Below are 15,892 nucleotides of genomic sequence, written 5' to 3'. Positions count from 1 at the left end.
ATAGTCCACTGTGTTGGCTCCATGTCTGTGTGGGAAGCATGTAAAACCTCCCGCAGCAGGAAATCTCTGTAGGCCATTCAAGATGGCCAATCCATGTGCGGTGCCCATGTCTATCAGGTGTCGCCCATACTCAGTATATTCCACATCGTGTGATAGTCTGGACAGGCCCATCTCTACAGCATCTAGCTCTCTCAACATCTCCTCTGAAGTATCATAAAACACGGTCTGGTGATGGGCAGTCCTAGCATTGAAGTCCCCTAGAATGATAATGTCACCATCTCTAGAGAACTCCCATATGTCATCATCCAGAATAGAAAAAGGGGACTGTCCTCTGGGTGATGCATAGACTGATGTACTCGGGGGAAAGTAGCAAATAGCAATGTAAAGATATCTGCGTGTCTCTGCTTTCAATCTCACCCACATGTACCTAGCCTGCTCATCCCTACGGGCTATATGTATCAATGGCTGCAGATCTTCTCTAAATAACACTGCCATGTCTCCTGTCTGTAAGCTGTCTCCCACCTGTATCCACTGATGTGAGGCATGGATTGCCCAGGGGCCTGGTGTGTCTCAAAGTAAAAGATGATGTCTCTTCCAGTAAAGCTATCCTCAAAAGCACCCACATCAAGACGCATAGATCCATTACAGTTCCAGGAAGCCACTTTGAGTGTGGTCCCATAAGTCTCGCACCGTCATGTGGAGCGTCGCTCTAGTATTACTACTCCTCCATCTCGGTAAAAGGCAATCTTGCCTTTTCCCCTTGCCGCTCTAATCTCCGGCATTACTTCCTGCATGTGAGCGATCTGTGAGAGGGTGAGATCATCCCCGAGAAAGATGCCCGTCTCTTTAAGAGTTGGTCTTTTCTTCAAGAAGGACTTCTTCGCTTCCATGGAGGGAAAACGGAGGATGAGTGCTCTTTCTTTTGAAGTTTCCCCACTGCTTCCATTTTTCTTAATGTTGCCCACTCTCCATGCTCTTGTGTACGTCGGCTCATGAACCCCCATCAAGGCCATGAGTTCTTTTACCTCTTCGTCCACATTGCCTTTGTCTTTAAGACGGCAAATTCTCACATGTAAAGCGCGCACCCGTCTTCTTTGTTCCTCCTCTAGTGTCTGATTAATGATAGTGGGTGTGGACGTGGGCGTTATCTCCTTGCCTTTTCCTTTCTTTGCCACCTTGATCCATTTCTCGGCTTCATCCGCCTTCTGTTGAGTTTTGGTAAGAACATCCACCCAAGAAGTCGTCATCTCTTTGTGTTGCTCTTCTCCCTCTTTGATGGCCCGTACTTACTCCTTGATCGTGTTGATTTCTTCGATTACTGAGGGTTGCAGTTCGTCCTCTTCCAGTGTGTGTCTTGATCGTGCTTCGGCGAGGTCTTTCTTGAGTGACGCAATCTCTTCATCCTGAGTCGTCACTCGGTCTTCCAACGTATTTATCTTGCTCTCTTGGATCAACACGCGTCCTTCGAGCATGTTTATTGTGCCCAAGAGATTGCGGTTCATCTTGGTAATGGTCTCCGTCATTTCCTCTTTGCACTTTTGAATGGCATCCTCTAGGGGGTCGGCTTTATCGTTCAGCTTCCTCATGCTTGATCGCTGTCCGAAAAAGAACCACTAAGCGCACGTGTGCATCCATACTAGCAACGGACGTGGTAGCTGGGCGAGTGGAGGAACACGAGGAGGTATGGCAAGGGAGGGGCAGCGATAGAGTACGGATGAGAGAGAGATAGATAGATAGATTTTATTATCGTCCTCGGAGGTCAAATATGACCTATGGGACCAAAGTTACATGTGATGTAGTATGTGTATGGCTGATGAGTGACTCTCGATGCTCCAAAATTATAGTGATGAGAGTCGCAATGGAGAGCCCACACTTTGGCTGGGAGAGGAAAGTCTGCAGGTTTAAGTTATGGCTGAAAATGTGAGAGAAGCAAGTTCGGATGTGATCAAAAGCTGAGCACTCTAGTAGTGTGTGGTACTCAGACTCTCGAACTTGCAGTGAGCATAATGTGCACAATCGATTTGACTCTTCTCCATTGCCCCAACGCCCTATCTCGCATCGAAGGAAATGGGAGCTAAGCCGAATTGCTGCGATAGTGCGTATCGCGGACAAGGGAATAGGCTCAAGCATGTAAGTGTGAGTACGGTTTCCTCTCTCAGCGAAGAACATGGTTTTGTAGTTGGGGGCAATATAGGTGGTGTAATGTATGAAGCGTGACCCACCGGATTTCTCCCAAGCCGTAATACATTGGCGTTGTAGAAAAGCTTCATTCACTTGAGAGTCAATTGAAGCATCATGTAGCAAGTGTAATGCATCCCATCTCCCAAACCACTTCTTTATGTCTTGCATCCATCCCGTGCTCAAGATCTTGCTTTTATGCGTCTTTTGAACTTTTTTGCTTGCTTCCCATGCAATTGTAGGAAGTCGATGTGAGGGGTTTTGACGCATCTTTATCATGTACTCCACAACCCTTTCCATGCCCATAACCTCAATTGGAAGAGATCCCGACTCAAGAAGTAGGAGCATATATGGTGTTTGTGTCTTAACTTGGAGAAAGTTTGTAAGAAAACGCTTTTGGACATTCTCAAACTCTTTCCAAGTAGACTTTGAGATGCTCCCGCCCCACACTTCAACTCCATAAAGAAGAACCGGTGTCACCAATGCATCAAAAAGATACTTCCTGAGAACCCAACACTTGATGTTTCCCGCATTACACATGTTCTCAAATGCATAATATGCTCTCTTTCCCGCTTCCAAACGACGCATAGCACATTCATGCCACTTGTGATTGGATGGAACCTCAAGGCCAAGGTACTTAAAGCTCTCAACAACTTCAAGTGTCTCGTTGTTGTACACAATGCATGGCTTCTCCTTATGGTTGGTTTTCACAAGCATAACCTTTGTTTTAGATTCATTTACAATCAGCCCACTATGCAAGCAAAAGTTCTCAAGGACAACCATAAGCTTTTGTGCATCTTCTAAAGTGTGTGCTAGAAGCACTACATCATCGGCATACAACAAAAGCATGATTACCGCATTGCAAATAGTGACCTCTTCAATGCCTTCTTCTTGCATAAAGTCAAGTATCATTTGTTCCAATTGATCGATGCATAGACCAAAGAGAGTTGGTGACAATGGACATCCTTGTTTAACCCCAATAGTGCTTACAAAAATTTCTGAAATTTCTCTTCCCATGCGCAATTGACAAATCACCTTCTCATAGATTCGAGAAACCGCAAGCATAAACTCACTTGGCACTTGGAGTTCTTCCATCCTTCTCCACAAATTGTTACGTGGAATCATATCAAAGGCTTTCTTGAAGTCCACAAAACAATAATACAATCGCTTGCCTTTCAACCGACTTTCCTCCATGAGAACACGAAGAGTGACAAGATGATCAATGGTGCTATGGCATCGACGAAAACCCGCTTGTCCCTTTGCACGCTTGTCATTCTCTTCAGCCCAATCACTCAATTTCATCTCCATTATGCACCCAAACAACTTTGCCATAAGAGACCCAATCATTATAGTCCTGTAGTTGCTTACATTCTTTACATCCCCTCCTTTATGCAAAGGCTTAACCCAATTAGTACTCCAATCATAAGGCATACCATGTTGAAGTGCAAGGTTGAACATATCACACATCCACTCATGGGTAAAATCTCCCGTCCATTTGATCATCTCCGGCTTGATACCTTGAATATCTCCCGCTTTGCGAGTGGCCAACTTTTCAAGCCCACCGCATACATCCTCAATAGTAAAAAAAAGACGGCAGTATTTGCTTGCTCATATAATTGCCTACAATGTGTGTACATATCCACTAGACTCAAGTTACCAAAATTCTCAACCCGCTTGCCTCTGAAGTTTCTCCAAAATCTTCCACATGCATGTGCCTTTTCTTGGACTTGAAATTCTTGTTGCTTTACTTCCCATCTTCTTCTCTTCTTTTGAATCAATGCCTTGTATGTATGCAAATGACTTTGATAGTTGTCTTTGTCCATAGTTGCATCAAGCTTTATCAAGGACTTTCGAGCATCTTGACATTCTTTATCAAACCACCTTTTGCGTGATCTATCTTTGTTGATACCATGGAGATGCTTTATGGCAAAGCATTCTTCCGCACAAGAACAAATAGCTTTCTTGAAAGCTTCCCATTTAGTTTCCAATGGTGCATCACATTGAAGCTTTGTCATCCATAATTTTTGCTCAACCATTTCAATGTACATTGGTGCCCGTTTGAAATCCATACATAGTGATAACTTCTCTTTCCTTTGGCTGAGATTATCATGCTTAGTTGCTTCTCCACATGAAAGGTCAATACATAAGGTGCGATGGTCGGATTTCGGGGTCCATTGACTAAACATAAAACTCTTTATGCGATACATGATGGCTTCAAAGAGTAGCATATAGTCAATCACACTATCCCCATTATGTCTCCTACATGTAAATCCATTGGTTCCACTCCACAAAGATACACCATTGGCAATGAGCATACCCGTGCTATTACACATGTGTAAAAGTAACTTTCCATACTGATCCGGCTCTTTCTCATCCATTGAAGTACGATCATACAAGTGAACTTCCTCCAACTCCCTTGAAATGTATGGCATATCAAATTGTTGAGTATCATGTTGCAATGTTTTTGTGCGAGCATTCATATCCCCAAATACAATAACATCACCTTCACCTTTGAAATAAGCAACGTCCTCTTCCAAATCAGAAAATGGTTGATCTCTATCCATGCAAGCATAAAAGGGAGAATCATGATGAGGAATGTAGCAACCGGCTACAAAAATGGGTGCTCTTTTTGGTGTCATAATTTTCAGCCATACATAACGTTTGTACTTGTCATCTTTCATCTTCACAATTGATACAAAATCTTCCAATCCTTTCTTAACCATACATGCTAACCCTCCTTGTCCTCTTCGTTGCTTGAGATTCTTTGACCACATCAATGAATGTACATTGTAATCCTCCAAGCCGTTAATCCTTTGTGTATCATGCTCCCAAGTTTCAACAAGAAGTACAACATCGGCTTTGCTTGTTAGTTTATCAATGCCAACCCCCGCATTCCATGGGTATCCATTACAATTCCAAAAGCATATTTTCAATTGTAACTCGGTCTCATAGGTCACGCATCCCTATTTGCTTGAGAGACTTGCCTCCTCCTTGGGCACATTTTCTTCATGAGAGATCTCCTTGTTTTTATTATTCTTTTCCTCATATGCCTTGCGACGCATATTTTGTTGCTTAATAGTGCGATCTTCACATACAAAACATTTTGTATCCCTCAAATAGATCCAACTATTATCAAGGATAATCTTTCGCTTGGTCTCATCCGGCATGGTGTATACAATTGGCCGTTCTCCCGAGCGAGGAGCTCCTTGCTTCCCCACTCTATGTGCTCCATAGACCATAACTCCGGACATGCCAAAGTGGGTTTTGAAGAAATCTTCAATAACAATGGCAAGAGAAGGAGGTGTCTCTAACTTCTCTTCGGGAATTCCACGAATAACAATGTTCTTGGAACGTCGCTCCCGTTCCTTCAACTCCTCCACATCCACATTCTCAACATTCTTTGTTTGAACCATAGCTTGCATGAGTGAGGAATTAGAAACCACATTGCTACCACATACATCAGCCCAAGACTTATTTGTGCATACATTTTTCATGTCGCATACATCCCGGCTCATAGTGTCAAATTTCTCCTCTTTCAATACATGGTCATGCTCTACTTTGCTCATCCGCTCCTTCAAATCATTCAAGTCCACAAGAGAGCGTTTACATTCCTTGACTTCCTCTTCAAGTTGTATCAAACATGTTGTTTGCATCTCAAGTGTCCTCTTGAGATTCTCATTCTCAACCACAAGTACCCTTAGTGTGCCATTCTCCATTGCAAGTGCTCGTAGGTCTTCGCCTTGTTTGTTTACGGTCTCTTGCAATGAGAGAGGCAACACGATAGAGTTAAAATTAAAAATGATAGAGTTAAAAAGTTAGTAAGTTAAAAAATTAAAAGGTTAAAATTAGAGAGAGCGATAGAGAGAGAGAGAAGCAGCGCGATAGAGAGAGGGAGCGGGAGCGGGAGCGCAGGGGCAGGGGTGGCGGGTGCGGGGCGGGAGAGGGAGAGATTCACCTGCGCAGGGGCAGCAGCGGGGGGGCGAGAGGAAGCGGGAGCGCAGCAGCAGCGGGGGGGCGAGAGGAAGCGCGAGCGCAGGGGCAGCAGCGGGGGGGGGGGGGGGGGGGGGGGACAAAGAGAGAGAGAGAGAGAGGTTGAATGTAGGATTGCGAATTTATCTGAGATTGGCTTCATTCTCTAGGCAGATTTATGGAGCGTTGGAACGATTCTTTATCAGTTGGTGACTGGTCAACCACCCTTCACGGGGCAAAGTCCTTATCAGGTCTTTCTAATTCTGTTAAAGAATGTGCTGAGTTGGTAGTTGTCTATTTCTGAATGGCGATTCGCATTTTTTTTTGTACAGTTACTTCAAAATATTCAGAAGTCAACCTATCTGCATTTTCCCAACTCTGCGCTACACCCCGAATGCATCGACCTTTGTCGAAAACTTTTAAGAAAAGATCCAGGTATCCTTTGACTTTGAATGGAAGTTTCTAAGTTGTAAATGTTCCTTTCTTACGTGGAGTAAAGTAAATGTACAAAATGGTTAGTTAATTGAAAGTTATGAAATACCAGTGGGTGTTGCGGACGGACATACATGAAACTCATTATTAGGGAGACATATAATTATTTTGACGGAAATATAAATGTGATCTCAGAACACCAATTCAATTTACAAAACATTTATCTTGTGCAAGAGATCCCTAAAGTTGCAAGTTTTCCTAAAGAAAGAAATTAGGAAGGGCTTGATAGCATCGTTGAATGCACAGTGAAAACAGAGATTTACTGGAGTAACAACGTAGGTGCCTATCCCTAAAGTTGCCAATTTTCCTGAAGAAAGAAATTAGGAAGGGTTTGATAGCATCTTCGAATGCACAGTGAAAACAGAAATTTACGGGAGTAACAATGCAGGTGCCTACATCTTTTAGCCAAAAACAACAAAATACATAGCATAAATGCCAAAACAATCTAATGTGAAGAGAACTTGTGAAGAATTTTAGAGAAAGATATGAAATACAATGTTAAGAAGCCTTAATCGCATATGGGTGCACCCACTGAAAAGCTCGCAAATTGACAATTTTGTTTCAATTTCATCATCATTTTGTTCGTTGCATATGTGGGAAGTAGTAAGCTTATCTCTTGCAGGTGAATTTTAGCTTAAAGCTGCACTCCTACGGGTCTTCTGATGTTATTGAGATTGTGGGGTTGGTTTCAAACTGATGGGTTTTTTTCTTGTTGCAGTCGAGCGCTTATCTTTCGAAGAATTTTTCAACCACAGTTTTATTGCTGAGCCAGTGAGGTACTACTTTAATTGAGAAAGCTCTTCGAATCAGATACTATTTTTGTAATAGCAGGGTTTTCTACATCTTGATTATTATACTATTTCTTGAAGGATGGAGATGCATTTACAGGTGCTTCTCCTAAGGGTTTGAGACTTCATCTTTTCCTTGACAGGCATGAACCTACGTATTGCAGCTCTGGAGAAACTTTGCGCTGTTCTGCTGAAGCAAGATCGTTTCAAGAGGAGCCAATGCCCTTTTTACTGGATGAAGACCCTCAGTTTATTTCTGCTTCTCCTACAAGCAATGCTAACACAACACATAAAGCAACTCCTTTCAGTGCATTACGAGGTTCTGGGGAGCGAGACGCTACTTTGACCTTACGTGAGAGAAAGGGTATGTTGCAAAGAGAGAGAGGTAGCTCTACTCACAAGAATGAATCTCTGGATGCAAAACCAAGTAAGGCTATTGCAAGTGAGGGCCTTCGAACTGGTGCAGAGGGTGAACAATGTGGCTTAGCGATAAGCCACTCCAAAGGTACATGGTGATTGTTAGATCTTATTTGGGAGGTCATCGTAGTAAGCATTACCATGACTGTAATCATCAAATGTTTCAGGTGCTATGATAGACTCTATGGAGGTTTTGGAGAAAGAATATGTTCTTGTCAGTGTACCTGTCACATCAACGGATGCCATTTCTTTTTCGGCAAGTGAGCAATCTACCTGTGTGGGACAGCAATCGCCTTGTAAAAATCCTCAGAAAGTATCTATGGTGAATACACCATTGCCAAAAGCTGTATTTTCTGAGGAGGCTGGAGCTTCTGAGGACTTGCTTGATATTGGATTTGCACGAGCTAATCGTCTGACAAGACTGCAAGTTCTCCATAAATGTGCAGAGACAATTGCTGATTTGGCTCACAACAAGGTAAAACTTGTTTTCCTAATTCTTGAAAAATTATCTGATTTGTGAAACATTAAATGCTTCGTTGTATGCAGTGTGTTGGAGGCCAATTTCTAGAAGCCTTTTCAATGCATTTAGTATGCCTAGCAGTTTGGAAGGAAGCACTGAGTACTTCCAGAAAGGCTGGTGGTTTTGACACACATACACGTGGCGAAAATGAGAACAGAAAATTCTCTCTGGATTTCCTATGCATACCAGAGAATGAATGTGGATTTGAAACATTGTGTTCTCGTGTAGAGCAGAGATTCTGTGCCGCGGTTGAACAAGCAGAAGGGCTAGCCCCTCATGTTCAGGGCTTAGATGGTACTTGTGTTAACAGCCTGTTGTGTGAATTATTTGTTGCAAGGTTTATGAGGTGATCAAACTTCAGACATTATTTGTGCAGGCAATACAGAGATTCCAGATCCCATGGAGATAATATATCAAGCTGCTCTAGCAGCAGGAAAAACTGCAGCTGTAAGCAGGATTTAAGCAAGGGTTTTTCTTTATTTTCTTTATCGCAAATCATAACCATTTTCGAAGGAAGTAAACTATTTAGATTTTGTAACAATTCTATCAGCTTGCTCTGATTGTTTGACTTTTATTAGGTGGATGAACTCATGGGGAATTTGGCAAATGCAGCAGCAGCTTACAGCAAAGCAGCCACCATATTGTACTTTCTCCTGGTTGAAGCTGCAGCCTTGCCCATAACTCCACGCTTGCTTTTGGGTAACGCTGATAGGCAACGCCTTCATTATTACATTGACATTATTGCAAAAAGGCAAAATCTTTGTGCAGCGTATAAAGTTAATCTTCAGCAGTAGTTAATACCCTCTCTGTCAAACATGTTGTGTGCGTATTGTAGAACGGTGAGACCAATATACAGCTGTATAAATGACCATAAGTCTCTGCTGCAATAGTTGGTAAAGACGTGCCACAGGGATTGAGGAGAGGATTGAACTCAAAACACCTCATGGCTCAAACTTGCACACCTCAGACTCCAGCCGCATAGCCTACCCTGATTTTGGCAATAGCGGAAGGTGACAAAGAACAGACATCTTCCTACTTTGTAATATATGATCCTCTTGAAGCTCCCCTTCGTATATTTGGTGCCATACCAGTCTGAGGTGCCTAATCTACATAGTGTCTATACCTTTGTAAGCAGAAAATCCGGAATATTTCTTGGTTGTAAATATACTTTGTACAGAGTTTTGAGTTCAACATTCACTTAGAAGCATCACATTGCAACTGTGGTAAGCCCACCAGCCACAGCGTGCACTCGGTTCTCATCACATTCGCCACACTTTCCCTTGGATTTGAATGGAGTGGTCTCTGTAAGGACACACATGAGTGGCCCTCCCTTGCGTTCCTGGTGCAATTGTACGAGTGTGAATCATTTTACAACAGTTTGTATCACCCCATGGACAGTTGGTTATATTGGGAGAAGTATCACATTGCAACTGTGGTAAGCCCACAATCCAGAGTGCACTTGGTTCTCACCACATTCGCCACACGTTCCCTTGGTTTGAATGGAGTGCTCTCTGCAAGGACACACATGAGTGGCCCTCCCTTGCCATCTCCCTTGATGATGTCTTTGATGTTTGGCTCTGATGTCTTGTATTGGTCTCCCGTGTTGATGTGATGTGATGGTCTATAATCAGGAGCTCTTGGTTGTTGGTGTGAGTTATTCCTGCTTGTGCTTCGTACCTCGGTGAGATGTCATCTGAGCAGGTTTCAAGAATTTTCTGAGGCTGGTCTACTAATGTGTTATATTTGACTCCCTGTCTGGAGTGAGTGCTGTTGATATTGATACTTCTCGAGCAAGAAGCGGCCCAGGTGCCTGTGACCAGGGGTCATCATTGGGAGAGAGCGCTTCTCTTCAAACAGAGGGAATAAATCTTTGAAAGATGGATGCTGAATGAAGCTATCAGGTGAGCGTAAGAACTATTATTTGTGCCGTCTTGTGGGTCCAAAGCATGTGGCTACAATTTGAACCCACTAATTGGGTAGAGGGCCTCCCCCAGAACATAAGAACATTACAATGGCTTAGTGTGCAATGCCCATGCCCGCATGTTTGTAATAGATCAGCCTAACCCCGCTCAAGCCCCATCTCTATTTCAAAACATTTTTAAGGGCCCAATAAACGGGCCCTAATCGCAATTGGGCTGTAGGTTTTCTACAAGGGTTGTGTCGATGCCACCCATGTCCTCTCTCTGTGTCTTTGTCTAAGCTCCTACCTCTATAGAGATATGTGTGTTGGGCGCTCACATCATATTGATCTGGTAGCCACCTGTCTATTGTGTATCCAGTTGCGTACACAGCTGATAATTGAAGCATATCACTTCCTTTGGTCTTCGGACTCTATTCGCTATTGGGAGGCCTCATATGCTAGTCGTGGAATTTCGTTTGGTTTGCCTCTCTGATTCCGTGGACGAAGGTTATGTGGTTGAAGAGAGCCTCCACTACCATAGGTGGCTCATGGAACTCACTTCTTATATCATTTACCATTGCTGGTTTGCTGTGAATCACGCATTATAGCAAAATTTTCAGGTCTCCCTAGCCTACTACTCTATGAGAGCAGTGATAGCCTTGGTGTTCAAACTGGGGGCGCATGTAGTAGTGCTTGGTGTCACGAAGGTGGCAAAGAGCCAGCACTTCTCAAGCATGGCTAATAAGTATATGCTCATGTTAAGGGGCTCCTAGAGGGTTGTAACATTGTAATAGTTCAATATCACAATGTTTTTTATTTTGAAGTGTTAATGGAGTTGGTGTTTCAACTTGTGTTTTAGGATGTCCAGACTCCTGAATAGACAAAGTTTGGTTTTGATGATTTTTTTTTTCTATTTAAAAAATGTTGCAAAGTAGTTTCCTTAGATCATCATGTATTCATTTGCTTCCGGAAAGCAAACAAGCCTCACTATTACTTGCCGTCATTTGCTTTGGTATAGCTCTCAGGTTATTAATACATGTTTAGAATTGAATCTATCGAAGAAAATTTAGATTTCTGCCCATGAGATTGCATCACACTTGGGTGTGTTTTCACAATATATCACCCCCCCCCCCCCCCCCCCCCCCAAACCAAAAAAAAAAACCAACAATCACCTAGGTCAAAACATGCACAGCTAACCCAAACCAAGAAGAAATTAAATCATAGCATAAGAATTAGGGCTAATGAGTTTAAATGTCATGAAGAGATGTCAAATGTAGCCAAAGAGTTGCATTCTAACTTACCAAAATCAATTTTAAGAAAGAAACCTCAATTAGCATGTAGTGCTCTCTCTCTCTCTCTCTCTCTCTCTCTCTCTCTCCCCTATGCTTCCTGGGAATTATCACACCATCATGTTTGATCACACTCTGGATTTTTGAGCATGAATTGAGTAGATGGGTAGAGAGAGAGAGGGCATACGGGCAACAGGACAGGCAGGGTTTGGGAGAGGTTTCTCCACTCGATTAGATTTTGACGCTCAGAGCCATTGTTGAGGAGGGTAGACACCATGGCAAGAGGATTTATTGGGAGCTTTGTGGATTTTCGTAAAGTCTTTGATACAGTGTCACGAGCTAGACTCATACATGATTGCAAGACATGCGGGTCCCACAGAGTTGATTTGGGGGATTTTAGCTTTGTACAGGACAATGGTATGGTCCATAATTGGGGTGAAGCAGGGCTGTCCCCTATCTCTGACTCTCTTTGGGATATATGGATAAGTTCAGATTATGTACAGACAAAGGGTGATAGAGGTGCCTAGTTGGCAGGACGTGGATCCCGTTGCTATTATATGCTGATGATATTGTGTTGATCTCAGATTCTCCAGAGGGGATGCATCATCATTTGGATGCATTGCATGTACTTTCGCAGGACATTGGATTGTCTGTGAACCTTAGTAAGACCAAGGTAATGGTGCTTAACACTATGGCGTAGTGGGTAAGGAGATCTGGCCCCACCTTTACATGGTCGAGAGACTCTAGAGTATGCAGATGTATATACTTATCTTGGGGAGGTTTTCAATGGTCTAGTATTTTCTCTAAGACGTGCAATAGATATGAGATTGACTAGAGACTATGCAGCATTGGGGAGACTTGGGAGGATATGTTTGCAGGTTCAGTTCCAGGAACCTCCGACCAAGCTTTGGCTCTTTGACACTTTGGTCACTTCGGCCATGCTGTAAGGAGTGGAGATATGGGGCCCCTCAGTTGATCATCATAGTAGATCATCATAGTAGAGCTGGCAATACTGATGGATGGAGATGTATGGAGAGGCCCTTGGTGTCTATGATTTCTCGGATGATTAGAGCCAAGGCCTCAGTACCACATGACATTGTTAGGGCGGAGCTCGCTCCTCCTCCATTGGTAGTGGAGGCACTCACTCTATCAGTTTCATTTATGCATAGCACCCGGGCTCTCCTTAGAGACAGATATGCTCGATTAGCACTAGTCTTTGCAACAACTAGCATCGCAAGGAGATAGATCATGTTAGTATGCAGAGATGGCATCCTGGTTTCAGCTACATGACTTAAGTATGAAGTGGCTACCCACATTTCAGTACTCTCTGGATGCACCTTCCATCTCCTTCACTAGGGCAGAGATTACCAGGCTCATCAGATAGTACTTTATTTAGCTGGATACAAAGAGGGCATGGATAGAGCCTACACAAGAGTTGGGTACGAAGATGGATTTCTATAGAGAGCATCTTCTCCAGCTTACGGAGGATGGTTTTGTGATCAGACCAAGATACATGGATACTCATCTATCCCACGGGATACAATGTGCTATCGGTCAGATACACACATCCTCACATCATCTAGAGATCGAGACATGTAGATTTAGAGGAGTACCCGTTGAGTCCAGGATTTGTTAGGTGTGCCAGATAGAGCTCGAGATAGAGATACATTACATATGTCACTGCCTAGTATACTATGAGATACGAGGCCGCTTTCACTGTCTATCACAGAGGGTTTTGGACCACTCTTTAGATTCATGAGATACCAGGATTAGAAATGCCTCGGATTATACTTACTGGAGATTCGCAGACACAAAGAGGACCTCTTCAAGAGGGGCACAATGAGAGTGAACCAGTGATAGCAGCAGATTACAGATTTCTTTCAGTCACCTAGACAGAGGGGTTCGAGCAGCCCCCACAACATAGCAACACCAGAGGCATATTGCTTGATCGGGCGATAGAGTTGGGGCGGTCCCATCTCCCACGGATGAGGGGCCCCTCTCGACATCGACGCAGATTGCGACAAAGGATCCATACCATACTGGCGCAACATAGGAGCCATCCTTACAAGAGTGCTTACCCTGGAGGACATTGAACCTCTACAGCCTTTTGGATACTAATGCCTCTACTATCAGAGAGCTCCATTGTATCCCCCCCCCCCCCCCCCCGCCCCCCATCTTTTTGTATCCCCCTTTGTATCAACTTTCACCCCACCCCTACCCACTTTTTTCTTTTCAGTTCTTTGTACTTTTTGTACCCATACCTGGTATTCAATTCACCATATGTAACCTTTTGGTCTCATAGGTCATTTTGGCCTTTTGAAGACGTTAATATTACATTTCATTTCATCTCATCCTCTCTCTCTCTCTCTCTCTCTCTCTCTCTCTCTCTCTCTCTCTCTCTCTCTCTCTCTCTGAGAGTAAATATTTGGCTCATACTGACATACATTGCTTTAAACTTTTAGCCTAAGAGCTAAAAATACGACCTTTCCTATAAGTCACATACATACACGCGAGGAAGGTGGCTGGAGCCGTACATTTCTCGGAGCCCTGCAAATTGACCTCATTGTCTCTCTCTCTCTCTCTCTCTCTCTCTCTCTCGCTCTCTCTCTCTCTCTCTCTCTCTCTCTCTCTCTCTCTCTCAGCTTGCTCACACAATCACCTGCTACACACTACATAGCAAAACTTTGCTATGGTTACTATAATACATAACCCTTTACTTACTCTTTTCGTGCAATAGTAGACTACAACGAAAATATCGCTTTACGTTAAAAGCCTAGATTTTTTTCTAAAAACCAGGAGACTTCCACTATGCTCCTACCTTTCACTAGGTGCTAAACCTGCTTGGTGTGTACACTAGCCAATGTCGTCCATTCAGACAATCGAGTAAGATTAAAGCATAGGAACAATACCATATATGAAGGGGGATTTAATCTCATTAAAAAAAAAATTGTCTATTAAACTCTAGCCCACGCGCTGACGAGCTAGTTTTGGCGTCTCTGTGTTTTACACATTGCTCTAAGAAGAGACACTATGACGAAGGCAGAGATACCCGAAAGAAACGGACTTTGGCAAAGCCATACATGCCAATATACAAATTTTTTTATATGCTTTTTTCTCATACCTATGTTCGCCATTTCTCTTTGTGTGTGTCTCTCTCTCTCTCTCTCTCTCTCTCTCTCTCTAAAAACACACACTTGCTACATACTATTTAAAGCACTCCTTGCGCTTCTAAATCATGCACACTTTCGCCCATACCATCAAACCTCCCCTTAGCTACTTACATTGTCTGCGGATATTGATCATTGATAAGTGGGTTCAGTGATTGAGACCTCCCCTCTTTCACTCGTCAATTTCTTTTGCAGCTAGTCACACTCAATTTCCCTTGCCTCAATTTGCTCACCTAATAAACGACACTCCATACAACTATTTGCGTACAATTCACAAGTGATCGTATCTCCATTCATTAGCACTAAGTTCAAACTACCTCGGTCATACTACTACACACAATCTAAAAAGCCGACACATAAAAAACATAGGCCAAAATTATTGTAAGAAGAACACAAATTCTCAGTGCCGGTTGTCTTCAAGACTCACAGTATGAGTTCACTCATGGCGGATAAACAAACCGCAACTCCTCGGTGCATCCTCCTCTCAGGTGGAAGGTTTTTATATTAAAAAAAAAATCTTCCTTAGGAAATTCATGTTTTATTCCTTTAAGATTTTTTCACATTAAATTTGTTTTTAAGATACCTTTTTTGACATAGAAAACCAATGTCTACGCTCAATACGATCTCTAACATGCATAAATTTAGCATTTTTAGAGATTTTTTGCAAGTAATTATCAATAGTGACACTTGCAGTTTAGAATTTTTGTTATTGCTTGAAAACAATGACTGAAGTCCACTTTGAATAGATTGTGGACTATTGTAATTGTAACATTTTTTTGGTTATTCATAACCTAATCAAGCTAGTGTATAACCGTATAAAGCTATGATTAAAGAGTTAGAATTAATGCTTTTAGAAATATGCCCAAGAAAATAAAGCATTAACTTCCTCTTTTGTACATATAGTACTCTTGGTTACATTGGAGATTAGCATGTTACTATAATCACGAGTACTTATAGCTTCCAATTTGTTAAACATAATGCCTCATCCTAGGACATTATGGACCCTTCATTGAATAAGTATATTATTGCCCTTGATTGGGATTTGAAGTAGTCCATAAACAGTGGTTTTCTTACACACCATTAGAGTATCAACTCTAGCCAACCATGTTCGTATATTGATCTTAGACAAAAAATATATGTCTTCAAATTGTTTTTGAATGCATGGATTAGAG

The 15,892-nt window shown here is 42.6% G+C and overlaps 1 protein-coding gene across 3 annotated transcripts in view; it reads left to right on the top strand.

Moving 5' to 3' along the window:
- Positions 1 to 9,571, top strand: part of LOC147448211 (serine/threonine-protein kinase ATG1c-like) — a 36,237-nt gene extending 26,666 nt beyond the window's left edge. For 2 of the 3 annotated variants that reach the window (XM_086524092.1, XM_086524094.1), the window contains 8 exons: positions 6,318 to 6,398; positions 6,480 to 6,582; positions 7,358 to 7,415; positions 7,571 to 7,932; positions 8,012 to 8,319; positions 8,391 to 8,658; positions 8,741 to 8,811; positions 8,943 to 9,571. In XM_086524092.1, the coding sequence (XP_086380218.1) occupies positions 6,318 to 6,398; positions 6,480 to 6,582; positions 7,358 to 7,415; positions 7,571 to 7,932; positions 8,012 to 8,319; positions 8,391 to 8,658; positions 8,741 to 8,811; positions 8,943 to 9,158 (1,467 nt within the window). In that variant the 3' untranslated portion in view covers positions 9,159 to 9,571. The remainder of the gene's footprint in view (positions 1 to 6,317; positions 6,399 to 6,479; positions 6,583 to 7,357; positions 7,416 to 7,570; positions 7,933 to 8,011; positions 8,320 to 8,390; positions 8,659 to 8,740; positions 8,812 to 8,942) is intronic. The other variant, XM_086524093.1, reaches the window with a different exon arrangement.
- Positions 9,572 to 15,892: the final 6,321 nt, after the last annotated feature.

Source organism: Adiantum capillus-veneris, chromosome 11 (genome assembly GCF_014529385.1).
Source record: "Adiantum capillus-veneris isolate H3 chromosome 11, ASM1452938v2, whole genome shotgun sequence".
NCBI classification, from domain to species: domain Eukaryota; kingdom Viridiplantae; phylum Streptophyta; class Polypodiopsida; order Polypodiales; family Pteridaceae; genus Adiantum; species Adiantum capillus-veneris.
This window is presented reverse-complemented; position numbering and strand designations above follow the sequence as displayed.